General features: G+C 33.0%; 5 protein-coding genes and 1 pseudogene across 5 annotated transcripts; 5 read left to right on the forward strand and 1 right to left on the reverse strand.

The window, feature by feature from the left end:
• Positions 1 to 4,668: 4,668 nt before the first annotated feature.
• LOC106443397 (protein JASON-like) lies at positions 4,669 to 7,646 on the forward strand. The gene is made up of 8 exons (XM_013884963.3): positions 4,669 to 5,047; positions 5,151 to 5,205; positions 5,284 to 5,336; positions 5,761 to 5,972; positions 6,112 to 6,592; positions 6,660 to 6,751; positions 6,825 to 6,925; positions 7,181 to 7,646. Exons 1-7 carry the CDS (start codon positions 4,979 to 4,981, stop codon positions 6,913 to 6,915), a joined length of 1,053 nt encoding a protein of 350 aa, XP_013740417.1. The 5' UTR covers positions 4,669 to 4,978; the 3' UTR covers positions 6,916 to 6,925; positions 7,181 to 7,646.
• Positions 7,647 to 9,054: 1,408 nt separating this feature from the next.
• LOC106437571 (glutathione S-transferase F9) lies at positions 9,055 to 10,307 on the forward strand. The gene is made up of 3 exons (XM_013878478.2): positions 9,055 to 9,407; positions 9,488 to 9,536; positions 9,674 to 10,307. The coding sequence occupies exons 1-3, from the start codon at positions 9,264 to 9,266 to the stop codon at positions 10,126 to 10,128; spliced, it is 648 nt and encodes a 215-aa protein (XP_013733932.1). The 5' UTR covers positions 9,055 to 9,263; the 3' UTR covers positions 10,129 to 10,307.
• A 1,217-nt stretch (positions 10,308 to 11,524) lies between these two features.
• LOC106437570 (glutathione S-transferase F10) lies at positions 11,525 to 12,990 on the forward strand. Its single transcript, XM_048774575.1, has 3 exons — positions 11,525 to 11,850; positions 11,939 to 11,987; positions 12,391 to 12,990. Exons 1-3 carry the CDS (start codon positions 11,707 to 11,709, stop codon positions 12,843 to 12,845), a joined length of 648 nt encoding a protein of 215 aa, XP_048630532.1. The 5' UTR covers positions 11,525 to 11,706; the 3' UTR covers positions 12,846 to 12,990.
• Positions 12,991 to 13,271: 281 nt separating this feature from the next.
• LOC106443396 lies at positions 13,272 to 15,120 on the reverse strand (annotated as a pseudogene).
• Positions 15,121 to 19,318: 4,198 nt separating this feature from the next.
• Positions 19,319 to 21,828, forward strand: LOC106443395 (cytochrome b561 domain-containing protein At2g30890). The gene is made up of 4 exons (XM_048774577.1): positions 19,319 to 19,711; positions 20,086 to 20,253; positions 20,794 to 20,942; positions 21,310 to 21,828. Exons 1-4 carry the CDS (start codon positions 19,580 to 19,582, stop codon positions 21,629 to 21,631), a joined length of 771 nt encoding a protein of 256 aa, XP_048630534.1. The 5' UTR covers positions 19,319 to 19,579; the 3' UTR covers positions 21,632 to 21,828.
• A 2,474-nt stretch (positions 21,829 to 24,302) lies between these two features.
• On the forward strand, positions 24,303 to 27,928 carry LOC106443394 (alpha carbonic anhydrase 2-like). The gene is made up of 7 exons (XM_013884958.3): positions 24,303 to 24,590; positions 24,675 to 24,892; positions 25,169 to 25,275; positions 25,488 to 25,590; positions 25,685 to 25,852; positions 27,629 to 27,682; positions 27,755 to 27,928. Exons 1-7 carry the CDS (start codon positions 24,512 to 24,514, stop codon positions 27,830 to 27,832), a joined length of 807 nt encoding a protein of 268 aa, XP_013740412.1. The 5' UTR covers positions 24,303 to 24,511; the 3' UTR covers positions 27,833 to 27,928.
• The last annotated feature ends 69 nt before the right edge of the window (positions 27,929 to 27,997 follow it).

A 27,997-nucleotide genomic window follows, 5' to 3' on the forward strand; every position in this document is an offset into this window, starting at 1 on the left:
AACTTTAATCAACATTCATAAAATATGAGGGTAAATATTTTCAACGTCAAGAAAACTCTTTTGCAATTGAAAAATAACTAATGAATTGTCAAACTTCTCCACTTTTCTCCTATTTGATAAGAGAAGACTATATTACACTCCTTTAAGAAAAAGACTATATTACGCTGAATTATTGTGTGTTTAAATTATTCTCAAAAACTCATTTACTATCTGTACACTCTCACGAAACATATTCCTACAGTGTATTTTCTCCCATTCTACTCAAAATCTCCAATGATCTGCTTGTATTTTTGATTTTTCACCTGGGTGGATTCCCAAATTATTTTCCTAGGACATATATATATTACCAGATCATACTGTAAATTTGCAAATGCATAGTGCACTATTTAAGAAAATTAAAAAATAATGTTTCAATGTTTTGATACTATTCCAAAATGATAAAATGAAAAGAAATATTACAAAACTCAAGATTATAATTTCCAATGTAACGGAGAATACAAAAGAAAGTAAAATTCAAAGCACAAGCTTAAGTATGCATGTTCAACACGAAGCATGAATATTAATATATAAAAGCCTATAAGTATAACTTATAACTATTTAGTGCTTTGGTAAATTCAAAGTCGTTAGTCAAAAACTATATACGTACATAAAATATACTGGTGTGTTATTTGAAATTTCAGTAAAAGAGAAAATGAACAAAACAAATGGGCAACGTAACAGATTCAATCTAGTTTGGATAAGTAATTGTCTTGAATGGGTGATATCATTATCACGATTTTTTTCATCACGATGTCGCATATCTTTTGAAAGACATCAAAGTTTTACGATGGTATAATTTTATCACAAGTTTCGGAATTTTTACACAAGTTGCGTTTTTTTTTTGGTAGTGAACATAAGCTCTAAAATAAAAAAGGATAAAAAGAAAACCTAAAAGCCTGAAACAAATCACGGTCGTAGTGTATCAGGACACATGCACGTATTCCTAATTGTATAATACTTTTTGAAAGATATTATTCAACCTACATGGAAATCTAATGAGCAGAACAATACAACCTTCTTGTTAAAACAGAACACAACTTTGTTTTTCCATTTAACATTTTTTTGGTTGAAAAAGATTCACCTATTAATTCTCACCTTTTATTTAAGTACAATAAGATAGACAATTTAGTTAATTCAAAAAAGAATGTTAAATTATTCAAATAAAAGAAAACTCTTTTTACAGAGGATGTGTTCTTTGATCTATTTTGCAACCAACATGGTTTAAAAATAACATGAAATAAAAATCTCTATCTCTACTCTTGTGATGCAAACCAAGCCATCATAGCATGATCTAAATTTCCCTCCCCTCCTTTTGAGTGAACTGATTCTGTTGCGTACTTGCTTGTCGATGAAGCTAATCATGTAGTTTGAGTTATGATGAATTTCGCCATGGCGCCTTCCATTCCTCTCATGTCAAATTGAGTGTACCAATGCCTGGAACACATAACGAAACAAAAACTCCCTCGTGCTGCTGATAGTGTTCACTGTCAACATCTCTAGTACGTGGTTCCAATTGTTGGAATAGTTCGGTCCAAGGATATTCTCCATAAGGTTCCTCCATATTGTCTGAGTAAGGACAGCTGAAATAAATGTGGTCCCGTGAGCTTGACAGAGAATTCAGGTTGCATCCGCCTGATTGTTCCACTTTAAAAGACAATCTCCGGTAGCCAACCTATTGTAAACTGCAATCCAACTGATCACTGGGTATTTAGGCGTTGCTCCAGAGAACCACACACTTTTATGCCACTGAACTGTTGGTCGTATTTCCCTAATCAGTTGCCACGTCTGAGACGCATGGAAAACAGGCTTGAATATGTCTTCTTTCCCTCTCCATAAGCACACATCCGCCTATGCTACCAACTCTTGTACTCTTAGTTTGAGAATTTCTTCTTCAATTAAGATCAAGGTTTCTGATCTATGACGTCGTCTGCGGTAGTTTTGAACTGCATATTCCACAGAATTCGATTAATTCAACTTTGTTAGCAAAGAATTCGCTAATGTCAATCCTTTGAAAAATATATTAGTTAGAATCATGAATGTTTCCTGGTTTTACATCTAACCAGATTACATTACTAAAAAGTTAGCAATAAAATATATAGAAATGTAGTTAGAATTGTGAATGATAAACCAAATGTAAATACAATTAGCATGGTTAAACCGAGAACACTTAACCGGAGTTACCATTTTCCAGCCACTAGCTAATGTCTATGGCAATCGACAAAAAAAAAAGAAGCTAATATGTCTATGGCCTGAGAAGCCCAATCAGCATTAGCCTTCTCCTACAGTAAACCCTAATTCTATGGTTTCTGAAGATTCTCAGCTCCTATCTTTAGAATATTTTCAGTTCATCTCTATGTTTTTCTATAACATAAAAAGAGATATTATGCATATATGCATTAGAAAAAAAACCATTTCTATAATCTCTAATATTGAGAAGTAACTAATGGTGATGCATAATATTAGAGTTCTTAGAAAAATAAGTTTAAAATTATTAGAATAGTTACAATATATGTCATTCATTATTTGGTCATCTAAATATATATTCTATTTTTCATTAAATTAACCATACAATTAATTAAAAATCAACAAAAATATTTAACCTTATTTCTTTAAAAAAAAAGTTACGGAATTACCTAATGTGAATTAAAATATACATGAAATTAATGATATTTATAAAACAAATTTGATCACAATTTATGCATCCTATATTATTAAAAAAAGATATTAGTAAAATAAATTAAACAGCACATTAATCATATAAAAATTAGATTTTTTTGTGTACGTTATATTTAATTTTTTAAAACAACTATAAAATGAACAAAACTGTTAAAAGTTTCACATTAATATTTTTTATAATCAGTAGTTTAAATTCTTTGTTATAACAAGATAGAAATGATCATAAAATTATAGTAGTATGAGATCTCATTTAATAGATACTCAGATTAAAAATATATATATCATATGAATTAAATTATACACCATATAAAAATTCATAAATATTTTAATTTTAACAGTATGTATATATTTGAATTGATCAAATAAAATTTTAATACAATTTTAGCTTGATTAAATCATTAAAATATATTTTGTCTATTTTATTATTATTTATAAAAAGAATTATTCATTTAAAAAATATTTTTAAAAAATATATTTTAGAAAGAAAAAAAATAGAGATAATTTTTTTTTTGACATAAAAAATAGAGATCGATAGATGGTCTAGTCCTGAGCTTTTTTTGTGCTCCAAAGCCGAACCTAAGTGGTCAATTTATCGACAAACTCAACAGTGTGACCTGCTCATCATACTGATTTGATCCAAATTAAAGGGTTTCGGTTTTTAAAAAACGAGTTTTAGCAATAGGCAACAACAAGTAAGAGTTTGATAGCGTTATGGATCAAAAAGCAGGGCAGTGGTTGTTTAGAAGTTATCGTGATGGAGCTGGGATCGTCGAGCTTATGGATCAACTCTTCTCGCTTCCTTACATGGGCTCTTCATCTTCTGTGTTTTTAATAAAAAGTTCGAATATTGCAATCTGCCATGTCTCTAATATTTTGGTCTGTAAGAACGTAAGATCATTGAGGTAAGCCAAAATTATATAGATTAAGGTTGTTTCTAGATTAGGTTAGTCCAGGATTTTTTTTTTTGTTTTTGAAAGAATGTTAAGTTAAATTCAAATGGTCCAGGAATTTAAGTTTGTCAACTTTAGGTTTTGATGTTATGTTCATGAGTCATTTCAAGTTTTAGAGTAAAGGAGAAAGACAGTTAAGAGTGTTGTATCCCTTTGACATCAGAGGAGTATGCAAAAGGAATCAAAATCGCAGGTCGAGGCATGGACATAAATAAGCTTTGCAGTCTTTCTTTACAATGAGGCGAAGTCAGACAAACTTCAGTTTACAATGCTTTGATGAGGAGTGCTAGTCAGTTTTTAGAGATTTCAGGAGGCAAACGCATTGTGCTCTGACCATTGTGACCTTTAACATTCTAAATTTCTAATATAGGTAAAGAGAATATGTAAGCAGCTTTGGAAAAAAAATGTACAAACAAAAGCTTTTTCCAAAATGCTAGAACTTACAACTGTCTGATTGCATGGAGGTAGGGTAAAATAGAAGCTACGTGTATGCAAATTTGGAACATCTTGGTGGATGAAAATCACTGTGATCCGTGAAGAAGAGAATATTCACTGCATGTATTTGGTTGCCTGTTGATATAATTGGAAGTAAGTACGTTTTTTCTTCTTTCTTGAGAAAGTAAAAGGCTCTGCCAAATGAAGGGTGTTGCAGCGTGTTAAAAGTTATTATGTTAACATTCAACACTCTTCTTTTTTGACTGAATTTTTGCACTCAACACTAGCTCTCTTCTTCACACATTCTTTTCTGTTGTTTTCTCCTTGAGCTCTGTTCATATCTCATTTTCTTAGCTCACTTTGCATCCATCAGATTCGAACAATAGATCCATTACTTTCTAGTATTAAGTACGTTTATCCTTTACAATATATCAAAAAAAAAAGATTTCTACTTCTGGAAAGATATAAAATTATTTTCAAATTATATATATAAATCGATCCACGTGTCCATCACACGCGCCAGCGAGTGTGAAAAACGTACGAAGCTAATAAATATCTGACGCCATATTCAAATCGAAGCTCACACCCACAAGACACACACCTGATTGATTGATTCCTTTCCCTCGTAAGCACATTGTTTGGGATATTTCAAATTTGAAGAAAAAAAACCAAAGAAAAGAAGACTCAGACCCACCACCTCTCTCTCTCTCTTTCTCGGGAAAATCTCTGTAGGTTCCTCCATCGCTGTTCCTCCTTGAATTGCCACCAATAAAAATTCAAATTTATAATTTGATACCAACACCACTCTTCATAATTGAAACAAAGCCACCACCTACATACAGTACATTTCTTAGCTCTGGAGTCTCTATCGAGTAGCAATGGGTTGTCTCTTCCCTTGCTTCCGTGCCAGAGCCGCCCAATCTACTACTAACAGCCCCGTCTCTCAAGTAATTCTCTTGTTACGCTAAGTGAGCTGGATGTTTTTTTTTTTTTGGTATATGGTAACTGTCCTTGACCACACGATTATATATATGTTCCTCATGATTACAGAGAGGTCATGAATCAAAGAAGAATCGTTTGTCAGATTTGTTTCTCTCTGAAGAAGGTGGATCTATTCTTTTGATTTTGATGATGTTTTATTTGTTGTTGTTGGTTCTTTCTTACTTGGTTTCTTTTTAACTAGAGAAAGCACCTCCTTCGCCTTGTCTTCATATGGACAAAGATCTCAATGATGAGGTAAGTTACTTGCTATGTGATACTTGATGTAACTTGCTTGACACTGTTCATGGTTTCTCTGTTTTTTAATATTAATTTTCAAAGGTTTTGTTAAATATCATATCATCCTTATCGAGTAATATGATTCCCAATCACTATTAAGCTTCCATGTTTTATTTTCTGTCTTTGTGTTTGCCTGAGAGTTTATGCACCTTCCTGTTTATTTTGATTGCTATGTGAGAGCTAAAGCTCTTTGCTTATGTTTTCATCTTTACTTGGGACACTATAAGCAATTTCGTGTGTCTTACTCTCTTGAAGTTAGAATATCTTCAACTTGGCGAGAATCCTTTATGTTATCTTGCATTGCATATATCAATAGAATTTGATTGCTGGTTCCTTCGAAAATGCGAACCTAACTTTCTTTGATTTACTTGTGGAGTTACAGGCTCAGTTTCTTAAAGCTAGCGGCACAACACCAGCCACACCGGTTAAAATTAAGAAAGCACCCGAAAACCTGGAAACTCCTCAACGTGGAAAACAGTTTACATCGTCCCAGTTTGATTCTTGGATCTCCAGTAACTCTGATGCAGTGATTCACTTGGATGAGAAAACACCTGAACCCTGTGGAGAAGAGGTTTCAGAGCAAACTCCTAGCAGGTGAAGTTCTAGATGTTACTTTCCTTAACAAAAAAAACTCTTTACTTAAAAGCGTTTTTGAAAAGTAAAACCGGCGGACTGTATATGTATCCTAACATGGATCTGGAACTTACTCTTTTTCTTCTTTTCTCAATATCAGTTGCATAACTGATTCCCAAAACAGTGCAAAGATCTCCACTGGGAATAGCGATGCTGGTGAAGAAAGCCAAGGAAGCATTGGTACTGCTTTCAGGGATGGGGTGGATAGAACTATCAAGGTGCCACTTAGAGCTGAAAACATCACGGGAAAAATAAAGTCAGTTCGGTTTGAATGTGATTTTGATCAGTCTTACTCTTCTCGTTCTTCCAAGAACACCAATTCAAAGATACCTGAGAAGGCTGGAGAAAGTACTCTCTCAGTAACTTGTGAGGGAAAGTTGGAAGACAGCTCAGCTAGTGTTTCTCCTTGGGTGAAGCAAAGTGAAGAGAAGAGTAACAATAACATATCTACTATAACCTCTAGGGACAGGCCTATTATCGGAATGGTTGCAGCTCACTGGAATGAGAAAGAGCAATCACAAATCTCACCCAAATGGTGGGATGGTAATGGGATACCAAACTCTACAAACAAGTACAAAGAGGTACTACTCTCCCGTTTAATCTCTAGCCTTCTTCCCATTTTAAACATGTTTACTTTTCTTGTTGAAGGACCAGAAGGTGAGTTGGCACGCAACACCTTTTGAGGAGAGACTGGAGAAAGCACTTTCAGAAGAAGGTGGCCAAGGTTTCATCTCTTCAAGGTATACTCTTCTCATTCCCTTACCAGTGTGGCTAATATACACAATGATGATGCATAGACCTGTTGTTATGCAGAAAACTTGAAGTAATGGAAGATAAAGAAAGGGACACAGCTATATCACAGCTGCATCATTCAGCGCAATCAACGTCAATCGTTTCTTTTTGAACAACGTGTGGTATATGATACGTAGAAGAACCTATATAGCAGGGTGGTTCATGGTTTCGTATTGGCTTTCTATTATCTCACATGATAATATATGCAGTGTCATTTTTCTGCAAGTCTTGAGTGATTTGGCTGTCAAGTGATTGGTTTTTTAGATTCTTATATGGTTCATTATCTACATATTCCGGCTTCTCCTTTTGATCCATACTTTAGGCTGATTCTGTTGAGAGGGAAGTTTTTTGATTGAAAAGAAATTGTTTACTTTCAGATCCTGAAACAAAGCAAAGGAAAACCCACATCAAGCCCTCAAGTCAAGTAATCTCTTGCCATTTCGGTTGTGGTGGTGTCGTCTCTCTACTTGGCAGAGTTTTGTTTAGACAAAAAAAAGCTCTTTAATGGGTCCATATACTTTTGCTCATTTGATATGTTGTGCCAACCCTGTGGTCCACACTTACAAACTTATCATTTGTTATATAAGCTGCAAGAAACCATCACACAAGCATATGTAGATATTTGTCAGAATATGGATCGATTGGTGTATGTAGGAAAAATAGATAAAAAAATGCAATGACATTTAGCTATATACTTCATTTGTTTCTGAAAAAGTGTCATTTTATCATTTTTTGTTACATAAAAAATATCATTTTAGAATTCCAATATATTATATACTTATTTTTAGCTGAATACTAATTGTAAAATGCATTTATCTAAAAAATAAATTTATTTATCTTAAATACTATTGGTTCAACAAATGTAATTAATGAAAACATAAATGCATTTCTATCATTTTCTTAATGTGTGAAAAATGTCTAAATTACACTCAATGTACATAAAGTTTAATTATAAAATCTAACAATGAGTAAATCATATGGCTATTAAAATTTTAGTATTTTTTATTTATAAACTTGAGATCTTACAAATATTTTGTCAAGTCAGACAACACCTACCAGAAAAACCAATTGAGACATGTGGTTCACTGGTTCAATAAAACCGTTGAGCTCATTCTCTCACGTTTTATTTTGGCTCCACCTACCTACTTAAAAGTTTAAACCACCCATCCTTGTTTCCTCCTCTCTGTCTTTCGTCCTTTGTTTTTCTTTTGCCTTTAAAACACAAATCATACATAATCAACTTTGATCAAAAAAAAAAAATCATACATAATCAACTATACTGTGGTTCAAAAAAAAACATAATCAACTATACAACTAGTTGTTTTTCTTATCTTGGTTTTGTTTACACTCAGTAGCGGATCCATTTTCATTGGGGCACATTCACTATTAACAAAATTTATTCAACTGTTGTATAGGTTTAACCTTTAATGTGAATAAAACTGCAAATAGTATTTCTTCTATTTCAGAACTATATAGTATATATAAATATATACCAAATGGATCCACATTGTTCAACTTTTATGAACATATATATGTTTAATTTAATGTATGAGGTAGAACTAACAAAAAAAAAATTAGTTGTCTAACTGCGCCTTACATAAGGGGTTCGAACCCACAAATGGGTTAGGCTGACATGAAAGATATAGACATCTGGCCAATCAAATCCGTTGATGTAGAATATCTGAGTCATTACATAAAATGTATAGAAACAATATGCTGAAATATAGGTAATCAAATACATACATAGAAAATTGCCAAATCTCTCAAAACACTATAAAAATATTTTTTAACCAAAAAACATACAATGAAAAAAGACTAAAAAATTTTCATTAATTAATAATTTTATTTTATTTTCGTAACAATGTTTTTTAACTAAAAAATAAATAATTTTATATTTTATAAATAAATATAAATTAATAAATTTTATTTTATTTCCGTAATTTTTTTCAGTTCAAATGCTTTTCAATTTCTTTTAATCCAAAAAAAATGTTCTTGAAACATTTTAAAAATCCAAATTATTATTATTTAAAAAAATCTTATAGTCTACCTTTTTTAGATCTAAATCTTAAGTTTAAGTTACCTCTTTGATAAAAATATATTTTGATCATTTTAGCCTTATGTTATATTTGTGATAAATAAATTTAAAGGGTATCTTTGAATATTTCTATAGAGAAAATTAAAAGTAATATTAATGACAAAAATGTAATCAAGTGTAGTTTCATAATAGTGACTAATAATCTCTCTTTTTTTTTTGATTTTTCAATTTTTTTTTATTCTTTTTCCACCGCGAAAGCAACGGAAACGCAACGCCACGTTTCGCCACGAGTCGCAATATCTCTCTCCCCACCCGTCTAGCATCCTCTCTCTCTATAAAACGGCGTCGTGAGCACCGTAAAATTCATCACTTAAACAAGCCAACTGTGACCGCAAGCTTAGACAAAGAAACAGAGAAACAGAAAGATGGTGCTAAAGGTGTACGGACCTCACTTTGCTTCACCAAAGCGAGCTCTGGTAACGCTCATCGAGAAGGGCGTCGCCTTCGAGACCGTCCCCGTCGATCTCATGAAAGGAGAACACAAGCAGCCTGCTTATCTCGCCTTACAGGTTTCCTTCCTCGATCTCCCTCTGCTTCTTTCTTTCCTTTTTCAAGATTCTCACCATCTTCTTTGTTTCTTCCCATGCAGCCCTTCGGTACCGTCCCTGCTGTTGTCGACGGCGACTACAAAATCTTCGGTACGCCTTCTTTCAAGAAAACCACAACACATCTCACTTTTCTTACAGATCAAACATAGTTCTGTGTTCTTGTCTTGTTATTCTTTTATGTTTCTGTGGAGATGTAAATAATTTTTTTTTTTTTGAAATTTTGACAGAGTCACGTGCCGTCATGAGGTACGTAGCTGAGAAGTACAGGTCACAAGGACCTGACCTTTTGGGGAAAACCGTGGAAGAAAGAGGACAAGTTGAGCAGTGGCTAGACGTGGAGGCGACCACTTACCACCCACCGCTACTTAACCTGACACTTCACATAATGTTCGCGTCAGTTATGGGATTCCCATCTGATGAGAAGCTGATCAAGGAGAGCGAAGAGAAGCTCTCAGCTGTGCTCGATGTCTACGAGGCACATCTCTCAAAGAGCAAGTACTTGGCCGGTGACTTCGTAAGCTTGGCTGACTTGGCTCACCTCCCGTTTACTGATTACTTGGTCGGTCCGATCGGGAAGGCTTACATGATCAAAGATAGGAAGCACGTGAGCGCGTGGTGGGACAGTATTAGCAGCCGTCCTGCGTGGAAGGAGACTCTTGAGAAGTATTCATTCCCCGCTTAAGAACATGATGTTCTTTGTTGTTGTTGTTGTTTGTGTGTTTATGTGAGGTTTAATAATAATGTGGAAATGTATGCTTCTTCTTATATTATGTTACCTCTACTCTGTTTCGTTTTGTAACTCGGAACTCTTTGTATGGTTGAGTGAGGCTTTTAATTTGAGGAACTTAATTATCACCCTTCCATCAAGGATCATTATAAAGGTTTGCAAAATCTTGAAGAAATAGACATCATTCCTAGGCTATGGTTACAATACCTCTTCCTATGTGTAAATTTAACAGAATTGAACATAGATATTCGATATCTAGTAGTGTTGATGTAATGTTGAAGGTTAAGATTGTTGTGCTTATTGGGATTACTATTGATGATCGCATTATCTCCTTCAAATTCGACAACACGGTATCCTAGAGATCAGTATTCATAGCTGATAGTGGTACAGAACATTACACTTCTTCTGACGTATGATTTCCCTCAAATCTTCCCATTACACAATCCATAAATGTTTCACTGCTTTTTCTTACTACCCATCATAGATTAGTGTCTTTGTCACCTTGAAAATGCGATGCATCATTATTATATTTTAGCCAACCACTTGAAGATCTCTTCTATTTAACTTACTTTGCACCCTGTCGTTTCTCAGCACATTGTATTTCTTTCTAGAACTCTCACTCATAAACATTTACCTCTTAGTTCTAGAAAAAAAAAAAAACATTTGACCTGTAGTGGTAAATGCAACCGTTTGGAACTTTGCGTAAGCATTTTGTACCGGTTTGAGTCATTTGAGTTTTGACGAGTAGGCCACTCACATTGCCCCACATAAATAAAACCAGCGACATTCAGAGAACCTTTACTTTGATAGGTTCATCAGGCTTTATTGGTGCATTGATCAACATAAAGCATTATTATTAAGTATAAACTCTATTATGAGTGCACCAAAAAAAACTCTATTATGCATACACTTTAATCACTAACTTTTGTTTTATCCATCTAATAATTTTGTTTAAAGTAACATAGTCTGCCAGAATATGATTAACAAAATAATTTGACTCATTTCATCACGTTTTGTTGATACTTTCTTGCCCCCACCAACCTAATTTTAACCTGCCAAGAAATGGCTCTGTTTAGTCTCAGATCATTATTTCATTGCATTATGGTTCTAAAATGAGAATCATTATCGCATCTTATTAGAATAAACTGGGATTATACTCATGTTCCCCACCAGTCTTAATCTAATAAACAAGTGGTCCTTTTGCATTATGAGTTTCATTGAAATAAAGTAAATAACACTAAAGACAAAAAAATAAAGACCATTTATTCAAAATTATGATGGGACGTATTGAAAGTTTCTTAGTGAAAAGTCAAAAACGACGTGTGACTCAGAGCCGCCACCGACGAGTTTAGTACTAAACAAGTGTCATACACTAATACTAAACAAATTACACTTGTTTTTTTAACAATACTAAACAAGTGCGACTGCGTTTACAATACGACCGCAAACGCACCGGTTTCCCTATAAGATCATGTCCTGAGAGAGTAATATTATAACTGATAGGGAAGAAGAAGAAAGAAAAGGAAAGAAAAGATGGTGTTGACAATCTATGCGCCTTTATTCGCTTCTTCCAAGAGAGCTGTAGTGACGTTAGTGGAGAAGGGAGTAGAGTTCGAGACTGTCAATGTCGATCTCATGAAAGGAGAGCAGAGGCAGCCTGAGTATATGGCCATTCAGGTTCCTTATCTCTATCTCTCTTTTTCAATCATATTTTTTATAATATATGCATTGATCTTGATATATTCCTCTCTGTTGATCGATGCAGCCTTTTGGTAAGATCCCTGTGCTCGTTGACGGTGACTACAAAATCTTCGGTACACTTCTTCTACTCTCAAGATTCTTGGCATCATAATCTGATATTTACTGCGATCAACGCACAAGTTAAATGAAATGAGTTATTGAGTTATGACTATATTATACATATAGTAAGAGTTTATATTGTTGGAGTTTGACTTCGACCAAGCTTACAAGAGGTTGTAAGATTTGTTTCTTGATCCGCCGGATCTGAGATTTTAGAGGTTATAAATATTTCGTAATATACCATTCATAAAAAAATCGTCATCAAACCTATGTAGATTAGTTTTACAAAATTTGAGGACCAAGACAAATATTTCATACGGCTGTAGTTTGTAACTGGATGTTAGGAGATTAGCTCGTGAATGTTTAATGTGTGCAGTGTTGTGTGAATGTTCAAAAAAAATACACTATACTTTGCAGAGTCACGTGCCATCATGAGGTACATAGCAGAGAAATACAGATCACAAGGACCAGACTTGTTAGGAAAGACAATTGAAGAGAGAGGACAAGTGGAGCAATGGCTTGACGTGGAAGCAACAAGCTACCATCCACCACTACTAGCTCTAACGCTTAACATTGTCTTTGCACCACTCATGGGCTTTCCTGCTGATGAGAAAGTTATAAAAGAGAGCGAAGAGAAGCTTGGTGAAGTGCTTGACGTGTACGAAGCACAGCTTTCAAAGAACGAATACTTGGCTGGAGATTTCGTGAGTCTAGCTGATTTAGCTCACCTTCCCTTCACTGAGTACCTCGTGGGTGCTATTGGGAAGGGTTATATGATCAAAGATAGGAAGCACGTGAGCGCGTGGTGGGATAAGATTAGTAACCGTGCTGCCTGGAAGGAAGTGTCTGAGAAATACGCATTGCCGGTTTAGAAAGAAAAAAAAAACAATGAGATGTGGTTTGTTTGTTGTTGTCATGTTGATTTGGGATTTGTGTGAGGCTTTGTGTACTGTGTGGGTGTCTGTTTTCAGGTCAATGTCTTTTGGTTCTAATAAAAACTCTATTTCATAAACTCTATCAAAGGTTGTTGAATAATGAAAGAAACAACTAAGCATGATTTCGGATATATAAAAAAATAAAAAAAAAATCAGGAAAAACAACCAACAAATTTCAAATTAATATTCGGAAATGAGTTGTGAAATCTAAACCAGTCTTCCAAATAGTCTATTTTATGTTTATTTTGATCTGAATGTAAAAAGTATTATTAACCGAACTTTTTGAAAAAGTTTGAATCTAAAATAGTTATAAAATCTTTTAAGTGAAATAAAAGTAAAGCATTATTTCAACAAAAGTTAAAGGAATCCAAAACATAGCTTCATTCCACAGGGTTAAAAGATTAAACACATCTCTTTGTGCTTCATGTTGTAATAAAGGAGGGGAAAGAATCCTTCCTTTGTCAGACAGAAACTTAACAGGCTGCTGATACATAGACAAATCTTGAGGCACAAGAAAACTCTCTTTTGGTTTGTTAGAACAATTGCCTCTCCAAACATTTCAAAAACATCAAAAGAGTATATAAATAATGTACCAATTATTCATCAATGCTGATGATGAAAAGATTCCGGAGGCAGATCATTGCTTGGAACATCAGATTCAGAAGATACTACCGTGATATCCAAGCTGCTACTTCTGTCCGGTTCAGATATTTCTCTTTACATCAGAAACTCTTGCCTCTGTTGCCTGAATATCATTCCATTCGTTTTCTCCAACCGGAGCCTGAGCGTTTACTACCTCATCTTCACTCATATGGACTACATTCTCCCCCGGCATAGAGGCTGTTCTTGAAACGCTCAAACATGCTTTATCCACATCCTTTTCTGTTTCTTTTGTCGTCGAAAGAGATGTTTCCCCGTTGGTAGATTCAGTCTTCTCCTCAAACACTTGCTTCGTCTCTAGTTGCTGCCTGTTTATTCAAAAGATAAAAGAGAATTATGAGTCTATATACTTGAGTTTCATTGGGAGATAGATTCAGATAGGCTATAACCTCTGGAGCTGGGTTTGCAACATGTTCACATAAGCTAAAAGCTCTTGCTTCTCTGTCCATGCAGTTGCCTCTTCCTGAGAAGCTTCCTTTGCTTTTGCTTCACCACTTGCCTCTGCAACCCTCGCTTTCTCTTCAGCTCTCACAACAGCTCCTTCAAGTATGACCACACGCTCCCTGGTCTTTCTCCTTACTCAGAGCAGATGTCTTCTCTTCCAATTCCTTTAGCTATACATGGACGATACAACAATCAAATCAATAAACAACAATTTACATAAAGAGAAGATATCGTTACCTTCAATTTAGCTGCTTCTTGCTGTCTCACTGAGTCTTTAGACAAGCGCTCAAACTCCAAACTAACAATTTTCCTCTGTTCATCCATTGTATGAGCTGCAGATGCTGCCGCCACAGCTGCTTCAGCCGTCTCGGATAGCTTATCTGCTATCTCCTTTATCGTTTGAGTCACGAGAACGAAGTTCTCGAGCCAAACTCTGTAGCTCTTCATCTTTTAACACGCAGAGTTTCCTGTAACATGTAAGTGTCTCTCAATAAAGTAAACATGTGCAGTGGTTGATATGCTGTATGCTACCTTCATTATAGTCAAATAATCAAGTGGTCCATCGATGGGTTTCATTGCAGATATACTCAACGCATTCCTCAGAGAGACCTGCATCGCTGCTTGGATCTCTTTGGAACATTCCAGTGCTGTTGAATTAGCAGCTGCAACAACGGTTGCAACAGTACCAAAGCGTTGAAGAACCACTTCCGCTTAGAGAATCAACAGCCTCTTTATGTGCCTTTAGAACTAGTTGTGTCGCACTGAATATTCCAAGATATATGAAATAAGCGTCTCTATGAGAATGGTAAGCAAAGACAAAAGATAAAGAACGAGATGACTTACTGTGATGTTGTAACCCAAGCTCTGGCTGCACCATGAGTCTCAGCACACAGAAAGTAATCTTTCTTCTGTGGTGTACTAATATCTAAACTTCATGTTGAAGTAAAACACTCAAAACTCTTACATTAATTTATCTCCTTTTAATTAAAAGACACTGTGCACAAAAAAAAAATAATAAAAAAAAAATTAAAAGACACTAGAAAATAAAATAAAAATATAATATACTCATCCCCATAAGCTGATATGGTTACACTCACTTGTAGTCCATTTTCCCTGTGGTTGGATCAAGAATCACCCACCGTTCGTTCCATTTTCTCAGCTAAGTCAGAATGGTACAAGTGTGTGTGAGCTTTTAGATAACACAACACAAGAGACTTGTCAACACTCTATAAAACAAGCAAGTCATCAAAAGAAACCACAAGGATGCTATATATAATGAGAAAGCAGACAACTTTATTTTTTTTCTGATAACTACCAAAGCCAAGTGGCTTTTGATCATTATTCTCACTCAAAACCGAACTTACAGTTTCAGACCGCTTGAAAAGTGGACCCTGTGTAGCAAGTTCCGACCGGAGCTAGATGCTAGTTGCCGCTTGATCTTAACCAAGCTGTTCTCATGGCTTCAAACGGCGCATCTCCGATTGATCAGAAGTGAGTAATTGCGGTTAGGTTTGGTTCTGCGAAATTGCAGATGAATCTATCTACCCGTCTTCACTCAACGTGATCAAATTAACTTAACCGGCCGGTACGTATATGGAGGACCACCTTCGCATGTCAAATAAACCGGTTCTTGAGCTTCTCTTTAACTTTTTTTGTTTTTTTTCTTCTGGATTATCAATCACATCAGGAGTACGAGGCTTTGGAAAATACAAAAAAAAAAAATTTGTTTCATATTTTCATCACATAAATAAAAATATAAAACAAAATAATATAATTTAATAAATTGATTACCTATATGAATATTGAAATTTTATAATTTATAATAATTTAAAATTTGTATCTAATTTAATTATTATTATTTTATTGAAAAACTTAGAATTAAAAATTATTATATATATAGATATATATTAATCCGCACAAGGTGCGGGACATAGTTGTTTTTTATATAAGAAGTGACTAATAGGAAATTTAAAATCAAATAAAAAAATTAGAAGAACATAAAAAATATAAGGAGTATTAGTGTACGATCTAGGGCTGGGCAAATAAACCGAACCCGAAAACCCAAACCGAATCCGATCCGATAAAAATGAATCCGAACCGATCCGAACCCGACGTAAATACCGAATGGATCTTGTTTTGTGGTATTTCGGGTTATGGGTATTATCCGAACCGAACCCGAATCTAAATGGATATCCGATAGAACCCGAAACATTCAAAACCTCGAAAATATCTTGTACCAAACATGATCTCAATTCCTAATATGTATCCAAAATACACTAAGAAATATTGTTATATGAAGGTTGGTGGTTCTATTACATGAAGGTTGATGGTTGAAGATGACCGTTGAATCTTGAAGTATTTAGATTTTGATTTTGTTTTCATTAAACAATGTTTTTCATTTCATTTCATGAGAACTTGGTTTTCATTTTATGCTTTTATTTATTTGGTTTTCTTTTTATCAGTAAATATGTTTACTTTTTGTTTGATTTTGAATGATCACGGTTGATGTTCCTTATTTTTGAATCGATTTTTACTTAAGTTTTGGTTACAAAATAGGTACAAATCAGGTATTTTAAAACTGAAAAACAAAGTTTACTCATGTTTCGGTTATAAAATAGGTAAAAAATCAGGTACTTTTAAACCGAAAAACCGATTGAGACCCGAACCCGAAAGTATATTGGGTTGTACCGGTTCTTTGAAGATTTACTAACCCCGACCCGAACCCGATAGAATCCGAACCGGTCCCGAACCGAACTTTCATATAATCCGAATGGGGCTGATTTTGATAAACCCGAAAAACCGAAACCCGATTGGATAAAACTGAAACCCGTTTGGGACCCCGAATGCCCATGCCTAGTACGATCATCTAAAGAGAATAAGAGATGGTGATGATGTCCAAAGGGAAGACGCTCATCTTTTGGTGACTAGAGAGCAACACACGCAGAGAGGTTGGGAGAGAGAAGCTAGCTCGAGTGAAGACGATTATTGAAGGATTTGAACCCTAGGAAGAACTTGAACAATAACATTAATGGACTTGGTTTGAACATGGTTTTGTCAAGCCCAGCATTGAAAAGAGAATGCCACTATTGGCCGTAACGTCTGAGTACGGTGCACTCTGTCCAATTCATGTTGTTCTGGATCCCTAGAAAACAAGCTGGCACGCATTTGCTGTTAAACTTTTTTTCAAAATACATTTTCTAATCAGAGCTAATCTTATTTATCTAAACTTTCAATAAAAAACATATATTTATATTCCAATAATCTTCCTCTCAAAGTAAGGAACACACAAGTTTTAGGCTTTTAACTTCCAGCAAAATCTGATATCCATTTTGTTGTACTCACCAACATAGTTTTTCACCTAACTTTGAAACATTATTAAAAAAAGATTTTGATCGTAAGACACCAATATAGACCACAATATCTCTTAAATGACTTTATCCCCATGGCACTCCCCTTTGTCGAAGTTTATATTTTCAAAATTAACATTTTTTCTTAATACTGGATACATTATCGTATAATATTTATTTCTATCATAAATGATAAATAATCGGCAACATATACTACGATATTGGGAATAATTTCACAGAGAACATTCCATAATGTCACTCTCTTTGTAACACTCGGATCGATTGACGATTTTGCATTTACTATACAGCCTTTTTGATGGATAGACTCTATATCTAACAAATGACAATAATAAACGTACAGCTAAACGTGGAACATTTTAAAACTTCTGGTAGGTTTTGCATCTTAAAATCTAGGATAAATGGCATCTTGAAGAAATCGAACCTCAGGCCTGACCTGATATATAGTTTATAACTCATTGAGCACTGAGCTAGGAGACTTCCACAAAAAATTTCGAAATTTATCTTTATACCTTATATCCTTTATTAGGTTTCTAAGCCAATATTTAACTTTTTACATTAATATTATATTATCATTTTGAATCTAAATCCAACCGTTTATAGATTTTTTAAGGACTCATCCCTTCATGTTAATAAAAGATATTATTTATATATTAGATTAAACATTTTGATGTACGGTTGGATTGATATCCTAACAAATAGAATTGTTGAGATATATAAAGCATAATATTTTAATTTTATCTCAGATATTTTTACCAACAAAAGTAAAGTCATGAACTAAATTTTTAACGAATTTACACCTGACTGGTCCGTGGATTTTAATTTACTACAACTTTCCTAACCGTAGAAATAAAATGGGTTGAATGTGACTAGCAGCTGGTAATTGCATAGGACTTTAGGAGTGAGATGAACTTGTGATTTTGATTCGGGGATAGTCGAGAGACAGATTATTGGGGCGAGAAAAGGATTGGAAGCATCAAAACAAAAGAGTAGTAGACAGGTAAACCAAGACAAGCTACAGTTTGGAGTTAATCGAATTTGTAAAGCTACAAAACGTGAAGTGGTCCTTTTTCTTTATTTATTCCTTTTGTATCAATTGTCTCATTTGTTTCTGATAACTTATATGGCAAATTCGTCAATCATACATGCTTTCATTTCCCTAATCGAAACGGGTTGGTCCATGAACTAAGCAAATCGCACTTAAAATGCGATAGCTAGACAAAATATGGTATCAGGAAACTTGATACTTTTTTTAAGAAACTTAAATGCTACAGAAACTGATTCAAACAGATGAACAACTTTTACATTTATGATCATTTATATAAATATTTGTGATGCTCTTAACATTCATGTTTGAAAAGAGAAGTAGTTTTGCATGTGGTATTTGATTTATACCTTCCATAGTGAAATCATGATGTTTGTTGACAGTAATATATTTTAGTGGCCTTTGAGTGCAACCTGCCATGACTCACTTTCCCTTACAAACTCTGACATTCTTCCACAAAACATAGAAGTCCAATAAAATTATACTTTTGGACGAATATAAGCTAAGGAATTTCGGTTTAATTTTAAATTTTTGTCAAAGAGAGCACAAAGTAATGCTTCATAAATAGTGAGACCCACTTGAGTCTTTTTCTTAAAAAAACAACGAATAAATTTCCATTATTGGATTTTATTGGTAAAACATCATTGTCAATATCTAACTAGTTAAGAATGCTTAAGCATATTTTTTACACTTATCACGGTAATCGAACTTGGCTTATTCTTTCGAAAATCGGCTCCCTTTAAATTCTAAATCAAATCAGTAAATTTAACAACAACTGAGTATATAACTTACTAACTTTATTGCCCATTCCTCCACTTGCTTTTCTTCCATTCTACAAATACGAATAAACCATCAACCTCCATGCAAAACCATATTATATTACAAAGTTGCGCGCTTTAATTTGATCACATTTCTTTACACTCTAAAAGCAGATTATAAAACCCCACTTTTCTTTTCTCTTCTTCTATTGCTAGGAAACTAGTGGATGAAGTATCATATCTCCATCCTTCTTTACACACACATATTTATGTATATATATACATATATATATGAAATAAACTCATGATTTTTACCAAAAAAAAAAAATAAACTCATGATATAGTTATCTTCATGTCCTAAACTGTTTTTGATGTTCCCTCTTCAAACCACATGAGATCATGGAGACTCATCAACTCTTCGTCTCTATCCTTCTTGTTCTTCTTCCTCTTCCCCTATGCTCCTCCCAAGAAAATACCAGAAGCTTGGCCATTGATGTCAATAGTCCCCTCGATACTTCTCCAATATCCCAGGTTAATATGTACTTCTCTCTCTCTATCTCTCACACACATCATAATAAATTTATTTCACTCCTCGCAATCTCATTTACATAGCTTATAGTTCTTTACATTGAAGCTTAAGCATTTCCTTTGTTACTGATGAAACTTATAACATAATGAGTTCATTTATCATCACACGATGGATTTAAATGAAACCATGAAGAACCCTTGTGGCCTATAAATAATTTAATCACTTACAGATGAACGATGTTCTTTTGCATAAAAACGATAAAAGAATAGAGAAATCTTTACTATCATTTTCTTTTGTTTATTCCATGTATGAACTGCGTGCTTGTTAATTATTTTACAAAAAAACTCAATTTGAATTTTTATTGTTGTTGAAACAGAAACTAAATCCAAAGCTTGTGTACGAAATCAAAGTACATGGCTTTATGCTTTGGGCATCGATGGGTGTTTTGATGCCAATTGGTATTATCTCCATCAGATTAATGTCTATCAAAGGTCAACCTTTAATCTGTTTTCGGCGGCTGTTCTTTCTTCATGTTACTTCTCAGGCAGGTTTCACTTCTTCTTTTTTTGCTCCTTTCTACAATATCAGTATTTTAATTCAACAACTAAATCATAAGAATGTTGAAAACATTGTATGCTCCGAAAATGAAATTCAATGGTCGGTGTGAAAATATGGGTGGATAGAGAGTAAAAGTAAAGATGCCTCTTTCCTCTTTCCTCGTCTAAAGAATAAAGATAGCATCCAGTTAACGACTTTTTATGTTTTTTAATTAGTAATTAGTAGGGCCTTTTGGGTTGTTCTAGATTGTTAATCACACTGATAATCATGGAGACTTGAATGTCAAGCAAAAGCGTCAATATCTTCTTAACCTTTAATTCGTTCTCTCTTTTTGGATACTTTCACTCAGAAAATGTTTTAAGAAAATGAGTACAAAATTAAGTTTCCTTGTTAATAACATATTTTGGCTATGGTTAATCAACAATAATCACTTCTAACTATTGTCTTGTTAGTAATCAACAAGTAGATCGTGGTTTGCTTGGAAAATTAAGCGAGCAATTAACAATGAGATTGATTGATCAAACAGATGGTTGCAGTGATAATTGTGACGATAGGTGCAGTAATGTCAATAAAAAACTTCAATAATTCCTTCAACAATCATCACCAACGGCTAGGAGTTGGACTTTACGCCATTGTATGGTTCCAAGCTCTTTTTGGCTTCCTCCGACCTTCAAGGTACTTCTGAATCATATCTTGTGAAAAATAATGGATAATTCTAAAAGATTTCACTTTACTATTTAAGGTTCTTCACAAATTTTAGATTTATAAAGATTTTTATTGTTTTAAGAAGTGGTCCTAAATGATTTAGCAACATTTCCTATATAAGCTTGTATGAACTGTTACTAAACGTATTATTTGTGGTGATTATGGCTCTTTTTCAAATTTATGGTGGTTTTTGGAGCTAAAGCTTGTTTTGTGGTGTATATGCATACTAAATGCAAATTATTGAAGACTTAAACTCAGTAAAATGTTATGATACAATAACTACTGAATATATCTAGTTCACATTGCATCTGTAATTGATTTATACTAAACATTGCAGGGGAGGAAAAGCTAGAAGGAATTGGTTTGTAGGACATTGGATATTAGGAACGTCAGTGGCTATTCTTGGGATAATAAACATATACACAGGCTTAAACGCTTACACTCAAAAGACATCAAAAGGTGCTAAGCTTTGGACTATACTCTTCACGGCACAACTCGCCGCTTTTGTAATGCTCTATCTGTTTCAAGACAAGTGGTCTTATATCCAAAGCCAAACCAATAGAACCCAATCCGTTGATCATAACAGCAACATCTCAACCGCAGAGCCTAGTCAAGGAGACGAGGTCGAAGAGACTAAACTAGCGTTAGAGAAATGCTAAAATCATCCCCCCCCCCCCCCCCCCCCCCCCCCCTCCCAAGAAGCTATACGTAATTGAAATTGTTCTGTAAAATACTTCTCTGCTACTTTAGTTACTCTCTGATCTCCTCGATGTATTTCACCTGAGTTATCTACGAGCAGTGATTCTATTTCGGTTCCTTCCCATAGTAGTTATAGAATGGTAATACTTTGTGTTTCTGTCACCTTCTCTTTACCAAGGCTTCCTTTTCATTTTCAAGAAGCTTTCCACGTCCAGGTAAGCTCGGTTGAGTTGATCTCTCAAACGTTCTTGGTCTGTGGCTGGTGCTCCCCTCGAGCATGCTTTGTCTAGTTGATGTCATCATGTCAAAAATCAAAAATCTTCAGAGTTTCAGAATTTTATAATTTTTTCATACCTTTATGTGATATTCTTTGGCGTACTAACAACCAAACAAAAACATTGTACAAGGGAGTCTGTTAGTTTTGTTTTTCATCTCGACCAACTTTCTTTTCTCAAGTCGCTCTCCTTTTATCATTGGGCCGAGATCATTATATATCGAGGTTTGAAAAGGATCAAAACCCATCTCTAGCACACAAGAAACTAATCTGATTGTATATCTATGTTGCTTCATGTTTTCTTTTCCATTCGCTAGAGAATTTTCCTCTAGCTCACATCATTGTATACCTGAAACTTAATTTGCTGGTACTGATTTCACACTGAAATACTACTACTAAGGACAAGTTAGAATTTTCTTTACTTATTTTCTTACAGAGTACTGTACTATCTTTTGAAAAAGTACTGCAGTTTCTTTCGTGAAAGTATTATATTGAAATATATAACTATAATATACGAAATCTATTAAATATACGAACTAATTCAAAGTAGAAAGCGAGATAAACTTTTCATTTCATCTCATTCACTCAATCATCTGAAGAAAACTGATGCATATGATCAAAATTGTTGATATATACATACATTATCTTTTACAAGTGTTGTTAATTAGTTACGAAGATGCACAGTAACGCTAGAGTAGTTAAGAAATTGATGCACAAACCGAGATTATTCTTAATTTAGAACAATTTTTCTATTAAGAAATAAAGATTTCTGCAATATGAAGTAAAATTAAGCAATGGTGTTATGGTAGTCTGGTGGTAAGTTAAGGATCTCAGATAAAAATATAAACTTATTTGATAAGGTTCGATTCTTACAATGAGCAGAGTTACTATTGTTTGGCCATATGACATGAGACCATATGGACCTCGTTTCTTTAAAAGAAGTTTTGGACCTCGTTTCAGACACTGCCAATTATAATAAAAAAAACTTCAGAGATTTAGAATTTTGTAATTTTAATTTTATACATTTCCATGATATTCTGTGGCGTACAAACAACCAAACCAAACATAGTGAAACACGCATTCTAATATAAATTTGCTACGAACGCGTAATGCTCTGTCAGTGATATTATGTAATTATAACAAAAAAATTATTATGTTATACAATTGTTTAATATAAACAAATCTAAGTGTAGGCACGAATAAACTAAGGACAACTGAAAGCTACACATTGGTTGACATATGACCTCCCTGATTTAAGTTTAGTCTATTTAATCAAACTAAAACTAAAATATAATTTATAACATGATATATATATTCTGAATATATCATGATTTATATTTAAATCTGCTAATCTGTGAACTGTAAGCCATAACATAAAAACTTTAATTAATATGAAAACCGTACGTCGGTCCGGGACCTTGTAGTTGAGATGTAAGAAAACAAAATTGGAACGCTAACACAATTTAGATTCAATTCATCTATTTCGCAAAATAAAGTTATACGCTTTCCGTTCCTAAAAAAATTATGTTTTAGTATTTTCATACATTTTAATAAAACATATTAAAACTTAGCTATAAATGCATAGTTTTTTGTAATTTTATATTTTATATATTTTTGAACCAATAAGATTTTAATAAATGTAATTAATGTTTTTGAACTTCATAATTTCTCATTATTAGTTGACAAAAATTAAATTGAAAATATAAAATATATATATCTTTTTGAAATAATTTTTTTTAATAGAATGTCGATCTTTTAAGAACGGAAAGAATATTATTTATGGATACTTAAACAAATATGAGTTTATGCTTTCGGTCAGTTTACATATCTAGGGTCTAACCGTACCATATCTCATTTTAAAGAATTAGTCTAAATTTTATATAAATCTGGAAAAATCCAAAAAATGTTTGAAACACTGAGCGCCTCTTTGATGTTTTGTCATGCGGTATTTTGGAAATCTACATTTCGAATTTTTTTTTTGTAAATCTACAGAAATATTCTTGGAAAAAATGCATTAACTTGGTCGATCGGTACGTAAAAAGATCATGTTGACAAATTGAATAGATATAAAGAGAAACGAACACAAGACAAACCTATATAAAAGGGGATGTCTAGTTGGACGGACAAAATATGTGAAAGAGAAACGAACACATGTATTCAGCAAGGCAGGGCCGGTCTCGAGCATAAGCGAGGTAACCGACCGCTTAGGGCATCATATTTTAAGCGAAAAATTTAGTTTTATATAGGGTATAATTTTTTTATATATAAATAACAAAGGCATAAAATTTTAAATGAGCTTAGGGCATTAAGAAAAAAATGAAAATGTTGGACTGGCACTGCAGCAAGGTCAAAATATGTCGTCTCGATTGGAACAAAAATCATTTAAAAACTAAAGAGGACAAAATTTGACGGATAACGTGGCGTTTCAGATGCACGACTAATCATTAGAATCCTAATGCACGTATCATCTCACCCACTATATATTATGCATCTTAGATTAAAAACAACTAAACCAACTCATCTCTCTCAGACATCTATCTCCCTTTTCTCTCTCTGATACACAAAGATGGAAAAATCATCAATACAATGCTTATTATTCATACTTCTCACCATCATTTCATGTTCGAATGCACAAAGAGAAGTTGGTAAGCTATATATATACATTTGATCTTGGTTTATTTTTCTATTTGGAAAACTGTTAACTACGATTGATGGATTGATGTATGTAGAGGATGAAAGTGAATTTAGCTACGAGGGGAATCAAGAGAACGGGCCAGAGAAATGGGGGAAACTGAAGCCGGAATGGAAAATGTGCGGAAAAGGAGAGATGCAATCTCCAATTGATCTTATGAACAAAAGAGTTAAAATTGTTTCACATCTTGGAAGACTAACTAGAGACTACAAACCTGCCAATGCCACCCTCAGAAATAGAGGCCATGACATGATGGTATTATTACACATTTCTAGATCAAAATCATTTTTTGTAGAACCTATTAATACAAATATTGTCTAAAGCTCAGACTAATCCCAAAGATCTGTAGAAAAGTCATGTATTTTTGCTATTAAAACGTCTACAGTGGGAACCACGTCAATTTTCGTAGATCACCCCATATGACGAGTCAACTAACTACTCCAGAAATAAAAACACTGGGCCGGGCCACACTTGGTTCCTCATTTTTAAATTTCATAATATTAATGTATACTCCTATTTGTTTTGTGGCAGGTGAGATTTGAAGAAGGACCAGGTAGTATTAAGATCAATAATATTGAATATCAACTCCACCAGCTTCATTGGCATTCTCCCTCTGAGCATACGATCAATGGGAGAAGGTTTGAAATTTTATATAAATATTATTTAGTTTCAACTATTTATACTATATGATTTAAGCTAAACTTAGAGGTGGGATGACGTTTTATATAGTTAGAGGCCTTACACGATCTTTAGGAAAAAAGTTAAAAACAAATTTACAAAAGACATTTCAAAACTTTTTAAAATAGGATTTTTGGTGTAATTTTTTAACAGTTTATCGTAAATATGGTAGATTTGCTCTGGAACTGCATATGGTTCACGAAAGCATAAACGGAAGCATGGCTGTAGTCACAGTGCTTTACAAAATCGGAAGGCCAGACTCTTTTCTCAGCTTGGTAAAAATCGATCCATAATTGTAATTAATTAAACATCTGACCTTCTAAATAATAATTATTTCCAACCAATTTTCTTGTTTTTTTTTCTGGTTAGTTGGAAAATAAATTGTGTGCGATTACCGACCACAATGAGGCGGAGATAAATATAGGAACGATTGATCCAAAGGACATCAAGTTTGGGAGCAGAAAATATTATAGATATATTGGATCACTTACCATTCCTCCTTGTACTCAAAATGTTATTTGGACCGTCATAAAAAAGGTACAATATTATGTATCAATATTATTAAAACATGGTCATTCATATTTTTCCAAAATAATTAATTTTATCTAAATTGTTCCTAATTTTATAAACAAACTAAAATCTATATTATTAAAGTTGAAGTACACATTGAGATTGTTTGACAATATGGATAATAGTTAAAAAAAATAGTAATGTTTGGAAACATGGATAACAGTAAGTTAGAAAAAAATAATAATGGGCTTATGCTACTACAAAATTAGAAGTCCATTACATTATATTAAAAAGTAATAGGTTTATGTTACATGATATATATATTCAAATCAAAATAATAATTTAAAATTGATTTATATCAAAAATTCATTCAAAAATAAACATATATTCAAATTTTGATTTTTACTAACATATTTTCCAATAACTATTATAAAAATGTTTTTAATATATATAAGAAAAATATAATACAAAGCACAATTTCAAACACCAACTTAAATTATGATTTTTATATTTCACATTAAATTTTAAAATATAATTTATGTGATTATTTATATGATTGTACGTATAAAATATTATTAATTATAAAAAAAAACTTATTTGATGGTACATATAAAATACGATTAATTATATGATAACACATATTTTGTAACCTATGATGACACATATAGAATATATATATATATATATATATATATATAATATAATAGTGATTAGGGGTGAGCGTTCGGGTTAGTTTTCAGGTCTTTTTGGGATTTCGTGTTCATTTCAGATCTTTGAAGATTTGGTTTGGATTTGGATAATCAATTTAAATAGGTTTGGTTTAAATATTTGGATAGAGAATTAATAACTATTTAAGAACTTTTGGAGTTTTGAGTATATTTTTATCTATTTAAGATATTTACGTTTGATTATTTGTATATATTTTCAAGCATTTAAGCAAACTTAAAAGTATCATATATATTTTGGATGTTTTTATATATATAAAATCTAAAAATAATTAATATATATAAGTATATAAATCTATTTTGGATACCCAAAACACTTCGGTTCGGATCAGATTAGATTTCAGTTCTTCAAATACCAAAATTTTGAATAATTCGGATATTTAATCAATTCCGGTTCGGATTTAGTACTAATTGAGATCGGTTCAATTCTTCGAATTCGAGTTTTTTGTCCAACCCTAAATAATGACATAAAAAAATACATCCGCACGGACGTGCGGGTCAAAATCTAGTTTTTATTAATGACATAATCATCACTCGGTTTTTGGGCCTATAACTACATCTAAATATTGTTGACAAAAAAACATCTAAATAGATTCGATTTAGTACAAGAATTGAAGTTAATATTCCTCCTGTTAGTGATATAGTCATTTAAACCGGGTTGTTTGATTTTTATGTTAAAATCAAATTATATCATTAGCAACATGTTATTCTATGCGTGTACTTTGAGTATGACTACATACAACAAAAAATCCAAGTCGCTAGCAACAACCGATATAAGATCATTTGAAACTCGATCCATAATTGTGATTAGTTAAAAATTTGGCCTTCTAAATAAAATCTTATGTTGTCGATAAGTAATCAATACTACAATAATAGTCATTCTAGTACAGTCGATTATGTGATATTGTCTGTAAAGTTTCAAATGATTTTATATCTAATAAAAATAACTTTATGCAATATCCATAAAAATAAACTTCAAAATATATGAGCGCTATCAAAATCTACTTAATTCTTACGACTCTTATTGGTTCTATTTATATCATACCTACTAGTTTATATTATTTGCATAATTTTTCAGGTAAGGACTGTGTCCAGAAACCAAGTAAAACTACTCCGTGTGGCTGTTCACGATGTAAGTTTTATTTAATTATATATACTTTTTTTACAACTGTTTACTAATATGTATTTGCAAAATAATTTACAGTACTCGGATACAAACGCCAGACCGGTTCAACCTACAAATATGCGTACGGTCAAATTATACAGACCAAAATCTTCCTGAAGCAGATACAAATATAAAATGTATTTTTATTATTTTATTATACAATAACCAGTGTAATTTATAATATTTGAATACTTGAGATTTCTTAATACGTTACCATGAATTGACAAAAATAATAATAATATGCTACCATAATTAATTTATATTTCTGTAATATCCAGAACA

Source organism: Brassica napus, chromosome A3, assembly GCF_020379485.1.
Source record: "Brassica napus cultivar Da-Ae chromosome A3, Da-Ae, whole genome shotgun sequence".
NCBI classification, from domain to species: Eukaryota; Viridiplantae; Streptophyta; class Magnoliopsida; order Brassicales; family Brassicaceae; genus Brassica; species Brassica napus.